The 5,706-nt window shown below is 56.9% G+C and overlaps 1 protein-coding gene across 2 annotated transcripts; it reads left to right on the top strand.

Moving 5' to 3' along the window:
- Window positions 1–528: 528 nt before the first annotated feature.
- Dazap2 (DAZ associated protein 2) lies at window positions 529–5,386 on the top strand. Of its 2 annotated transcripts, none has more exons than XM_028874552.2 (4): window positions 529–646; window positions 1,885–2,003; window positions 2,569–2,737; window positions 3,992–5,386. In XM_028874552.2, the coding sequence occupies exons 1-4, from the start codon at window positions 634–636 to the stop codon at window positions 4,312–4,314; spliced, it is 624 nt and encodes a 207-aa protein (XP_028730385.1). In that variant the 5' UTR covers window positions 529–633; the 3' UTR covers window positions 4,315–5,386. The 2 variants fall into 2 exon arrangements, with proteins under 2 accessions (XP_028730385.1, XP_028730382.1); XM_028874549.2 differs by having other exon boundaries at window positions 535–646; window positions 2,569–2,814.
- Window positions 5,387–5,706: the final 320 nt, after the last annotated feature.

The raw sequence follows: 5,706 nt of genomic DNA, 5'->3' as shown, positions 1-5,706 counted from the left end.
TGCCCGTGAGAAAGCACTCAGAACGTCTGCAGGGGAAGGAGGACAGGTCACACCAGAGGCGGTGCCGAGGCCGGGGTGCGGGTGCGGGGTGCTGGCTGCGTGCGCAACCCTTCCTCCGACGTACGTGCGCACAGCTCGCCTGGGCCGGGTCGAGCCGTGTGCTCGCCGTCCACGGGGACGCGGGACAGGCTCAGGCTGGAGGCTTGGCCCTCGTCCTCCGGGAAACTCGGAACGTAGGGGCCTGTGTCCCCGCGGGCAGGGCAGGGCCAGCTCGGCGCTCGGGAGTGGAGGTGCCCCAGGGCCAGGACAGCGCCCCGAGAAGGCACGGCCATGGAATCGGCTTCCCGGAGGGCGTGGCTACGCAGGGGAGGGCGTGGCTACGCAGGAGAGGGCTGGGCCACGCGTGGGGAGGGCGTGGCCACGCGGGGAGGGCGTGGCCGCGCGCGCCCTCCCCCAGCAGCCACTGGCGGCCTGGCCAGGGGCGGGGCTTCCGGCGGCGGCGCGCTCGGGCGCCGACTGACGCAGCGCGGACGGGCGCGTCACGTGACACGGAAGTGACTCCGAACAGGAAGAGGACGGGGGAAAAAAAATAACCGTCCGCGACGCCGAGTGGGAGCGGGACCCGCGGCCACCATGAACAGCAAAGGCAAGGCCGGGGAGCGGCGGGGAGCGGCGCGGGGAGGCGGGCTGGCCCCGGGGCGGGCGGGTCCGCGGCGGGGGCGGCGGGCTGGGCCGCGCTTCTCTCCGGAGGGCCCGGAGCGAGGCCGCACCCGACGTGGCCGCTGCCTCCTCCCCGCCCAGCCCACAGCCGCTCGGGCCGCGGCCCCCGTACCCTCCGTGGCGCGGTTTACCGCCGCGGGCTCGTGTGTGTGTGAGTGTGTGTGAGTGTGTGAGTGTGAGTGTGTGTGTGTGTGTGTGTGTGAACTGGGGGGGGGCTCTCCCGTGACGGGCACCCGCCGGGGCGAATGGGGAGCCAGAGCCGGGGCTTGGGTGGGCCAATGGCGGGCCGGCGGAGGCGGGGCGCCGCGCTTCGGAACAACAAGGCTCGGCCGCCGAGCTTAACCAGTGAGGTCCCGGCCCCGTGCCCGGCCCCGGCCCCGCCGCCCGGCCCCGGCCCCGGCCCTGCCGCCCGGCCCGGGAGGTCCCTTGCCCGCCTCCCTGGGCCGTTTCGGCCCCCCACCCCCCGGCGGGACCCGGATGTCTGACCGCCCCTGTGCTCCAGCCAGTGGCTGTCAGGACACGGTCGCTCCTACACCCCGCCCGCCGCCCTTGGCGCGGTTAACTTCCATTCACTCACGCTTTCTGGGAAGTCGACCTTGACTAAGGAACCTGTGAGGTAAAACACTCGGGGCGATGGCTGGGGCCCGCGGAGTCTGCACTGGTGACACCCCCCACCCCCTCCCACCCCGGCCTGTAGGAGACGGCCCAGAGTAGGAGTCCCCCTGAGGTGCCAGCAGCCCAGAGCCTCAGGACCGGGTCCCCAGACCCGTCCCTCCTCGCTGGGGAGGGAACATGGCCAAGTTAGGCTTGATTCCGCCCTCGGTGTGCTGGCGGGAGCAGCGCCTTTTCCGCCCGGTCGGAACCCAGGAGGGCCAGACAGCCCTTATTTCCTTGGCTCCGAGAAATCCGGCCCTGTAGGGCCGTCTGTCTGTAGACCCCTGCCCCGATTGGGGGCCCTGTTTACAGATTTGTTCTATATTATTTAAGTGTGTGCCTGTGGGGGGGTACGTGAGTGTGAGTGCAGGCGCTCACAGAGGCGGGGGCCAGAGTTGAAAGGAGGCTGTGAGTGTCGTAAGTGGGTGCTGGGAAGAGCAGCACTGAGCCGTCTCTCCTGCCTGCCACCCCCCCTTCCAGTTTGACAGACAGCACCCCCTTGTATTCCAGGTCAATATCCAACACAGCCTACCTACCCTGTGCAGCCTCCTGGGAATCCAGTGTACCCTCAGACCTTACATCTTCCCCAGGCTCCGCCCTACACTGATGCTCCGCCTGCGTACTCAGAGGTACTGCCACTTGCTGGAGTTTTAACTAGTTGACAACACTCTTGGACCCCCTTGTCAGTCTTTAAACCTGACTCCACAAACAGGAGGATGTCTGAAACACAAGTTGGTAATTAATATTGGAGTTGGGTGTGTTATCTGCTTATGTTACTTGACACACGCTGAAGTGAAGCTGAGTTTGGGTCCCTTGAGCCCGCTGTGGCAGCAGATGACCCACGAGACCATTGTATGCCCGTGACTGTAACATATACTGTGTAACCTACACAAACAACTGCAAATGGGCCCCGCATGGTGGCACAGGCGGGTAGTCCCAGCACTTGGGAGGCTGAGGCAGGAAGACCCTGACTTCAGGGCTGGGGGTGTAGCTGGTTTGGTGGGGTGCTTGCTTAGCATGCACTAGGCCCTGGATTTGATCCCCAGCACTGTGTGGACTGGGTTTGGTGGCATGGGCTTGCCATTCCACCAGTCAGGAGTTCAAGGTCACCCTCCACTGCGTAGTTGGAAGGTACAGGAGATGGTTTCAACGGGATTTGGTAAAATAACATTCTGTCTTCTCTGCTTCCTGTAGCTCTATCGTCCAAGCTTTGTTCATCCAGGGGCTGCCACAGTCCCCACCATGTCCGCTGCCTTTCCTGGCGCCTCTCTCTATCTGCCAATGGCCCAGTCTGTGGCTGTCGGGCCCTTAGGCTCCACAATCCCCATGGCTTACTATCCGGTTGGTCCCATCTATCCACCTGGCTCAGCCGTGCTGGTGGATGGAGGGTACGATGCAGGTGCCAGATTTGGAGCTGGCGCTACCGCTGGCAACATTCCTGTGAGTATGGCCTAACTGGGAGCTCAGCCCTTGTGTACTTGGACTTTTTGAAATCTTCCTTCTCCCGCCGTCCCTGGAGAGTGGTGGTCAGGGTTGGCACAGCAGCTGCCATCTCCTAGGCAGATAGTGGGTGAGGGCAGAACTGTGGGGCCGATCAGGGCATCAGACACATCCTTTGGTTTTGAGATCAGTCTCTCATTTGTTTTCTTGCCTTATTAAGATACTGCTAGCTAGCCGGGTGGTGGTGGTGGCGGCACGCACCTTTAATCCTACCAGGTGGATCTCTGAGTTCAAGGCTAGCCTGGTCTACAGAGCAAATTCCAGGACAGCCAGCACAGAGAAACCCCATCTTCAAAAACCAAACAAACAAACCCTGCTAGCTCCTTTTCCATTGCTGTGGGCACAGTGAAGGCACAGGACTCCTTACTGAGTCCATACATACTTAATATCTGCCACAAGGGTGAAATCGATTTATTAGGAACCCGGGTGATTCAAAAGGCAGAATCAAAGCCCTAGTAAGTGGATACTAGTTACCAGGTCCTCCTGCTCACGCTCCAGTGTATGTGGCTTGTAGTTAGCTGGTTCTAGCAAAGGCCGTCTTCTCAGGACCACATCCTAGGTGGGGTCGTGTCACCAGTGACTCTTCAGTATTACAGTGTTGTTGAGGTGTAACCCAGTGGTAGAGCACATGCTCAGATGACAGCCTGCTCTCTCCCTCTCCCGGATGGCCCTCAAGAGAGCCTGTGGGCTGCTTTTGGCCATTTTGGAAATGTGGGATGGAGTGGTTCTCCCCTGAGAAGGACAGGTCTGGCTCTCAGGCTGCCTCTTAGGGCAGGAACCCTCTGGTGAGTGACAGGCTCCTTTCCTGTCTGTGTCTGGAGTCAGAGATGGTGACTTGCTCCAGAACTCAAGCTGTCGCAGAATTAGCTCCTTAAAATGCCGGTTGCTCAGTGTGGTGGCACATGCCTGTCATCCCACAGTGGGAGGCTAAGGCAGGGGTCAGCCTGGGCTACAGAGCAAGAAGCAGGCAAGTCAGGGTTGCACACGGAGACCCTGGGTCAGCCCACCCTACCCCCTGCAAAAAAAGGGGGGCCAGTTGGCACACTGCCACCCTCTGGGCATCTGTTTCCCCTGTGCCCCTTTCCTGTGCCCACTGTACCCTGTGCTTGTCTTCTAGCCCCCGCCTCCTGGATGCCCTCCCAACGCTGCCCAGCTCGCAGTCATGCAGGGAGCCAACGTCCTTGTAACTCAGCGCAAGGGAAACTTCTTCATGGGTGGCTCAGATGGCGGCTACACCATCTGGTGAAGAACCGTGGCCACTCCTGTGCCGGGAAAGACATCACATACCTTCAGCACTTCTCACAATGTAACTGCTTTAGTCATATTAACCTGAAGTTGCAGTTTAGACACATGTTTTTGGGGTGTCTTTCTGGTGTCCAAACTTTGAGGCACTTTTCAAATTTAATAAAGAACCATGTAAGGGTAGCAGTCCCTCCCTAAAGCATTTTGAGGTAGGGAGGCATCCATTCTTCAAATGAATGTGAGTGAAGCAGCCTGAGGCTCTTCGTTAATTCCTCTGGAGTAATACTGTACCATACTGGTCTTCGCTTTTAGTAATAAAACATCAAATTAGGTTTGGAGGGAACTTTGATCTTCCTAAGAATTAAAGTTGCCAAATTATTCTGATTGGTCTTTAATCTCCTTTAAGTCTTTGATTTATAGTAGTTGTTAAATGAACCGCACTAGCTGTCTGCCTTTTCCTTCCCAGTACCTGCCCACCGGCCCGCCCTGTCCTTGGTCTTCCGTCCCTCCCATAAGTCTCCATCGAATCAGTGGTGCAGGACAGAAAGCCAGTCACTCACCCCTTCTCGCCCCACACCTGTCCCACTTGCCATTTTTAACTTGTCTTTCATAAGGATCCTCTGAAGCCCCCTGTGCCCTGAGCACAGACCCCATTTCTTTGGGTTTTGTATAGCTCCAGGAGAAGGTGAGGTACCTTTAAGACCTGCCTCATAGACCGACTCTGCATCACCACGAACCCAGACTTCCTGTGGTACCAGAACCTGAACTTAAACAGTGCTCAGTGCAAACTGTCCCAGAAAAGTTTCTTTAAAAGTGACGGGCAGAGGAGATGCATATCACAAGCTTGGATTTAAAGCCAAATTAAGGGCGTTTCAGATCAAAACCTGGTTTTCATTTTCTGAGTGTCTAATGCAGCCACGCAGGTTCCCAGAAGTTTCCTGTGAGGGGTTAGTTAGTTGGGTCACGTGAATGCCTCGCTATGAAATGACTTGAGTCCAGTGAGATCTCATTAGGATTAATATTTCAGGGATCCTTAATATTTTGATTTGTTTTCCGAGATTGGATTTTATTTTATCTGATATTTCAGTTCATCTAAATCTTGTGTTCTGTACATGTGATGTTTGACTGTACCATTGACTGTCATGGAGTTCAGCGTTGTCTGTCTCTCTACACTGTGGTGCACTTAACTTGTGGATTTTTTATACTAAAAATGTAGAATAAAGACTATTTTGAAGATTTGAATAAAGTGACGAAGTTGCATTACACCGCACTCCAGGCATTCTTTACTTAGCATGTGTTCACATGTCTTCATATGTCAGGTCTTCATATCCCACCCAGGAACCAGCCTAGGTGCTGCTGGTGCTCTATTTCAGTGGTGTCTGTGAAGTGAATGGAGATGTGCAAGGCTGGGTTTCAGGTGCGACTGTTCTCATGAGCTCCATTCGAGGGACTCTGGGATTCCAAACATAAACTTAGAAATCAAAGAGCCATGCTGGTCATGTTGGCACTTGACTTTAATCCCAGTACTGAGGAGGCAGAGCCAGGTGGCCCCTGTGAGCTCGAAAGCCACCCTGGTCTACACAGCTCTCT

This window comes from Peromyscus leucopus, chromosome 20, assembly GCF_004664715.2.
Source record: "Peromyscus leucopus breed LL Stock chromosome 20, UCI_PerLeu_2.1, whole genome shotgun sequence".
NCBI classification, from domain to species: domain Eukaryota; kingdom Metazoa; phylum Chordata; class Mammalia; order Rodentia; family Cricetidae; genus Peromyscus; species Peromyscus leucopus.
The sequence above is the reverse complement of the archived record's forward strand: the minus strand, read 5'-3'. Positions and strand labels throughout refer to the sequence as shown.

Coding starts and splice junctions, on each gene's coding strand:
- Dazap2 (XM_028874552.2), top strand. Junction 2,004..2,568: donor CTCCGCCTGCGTACTCAGAG/GTACTGCCACTT, acceptor TGCTTCCTGTAG/CTCTATCGTCCAAGCTTTGT. Junction 2,738..3,991: donor TGGTCCCATCTATCCACCTG/GCTCAGCCGTGC, acceptor CTTGTCTTCTAG/CCCCCGCCTCCTGGATGCCC.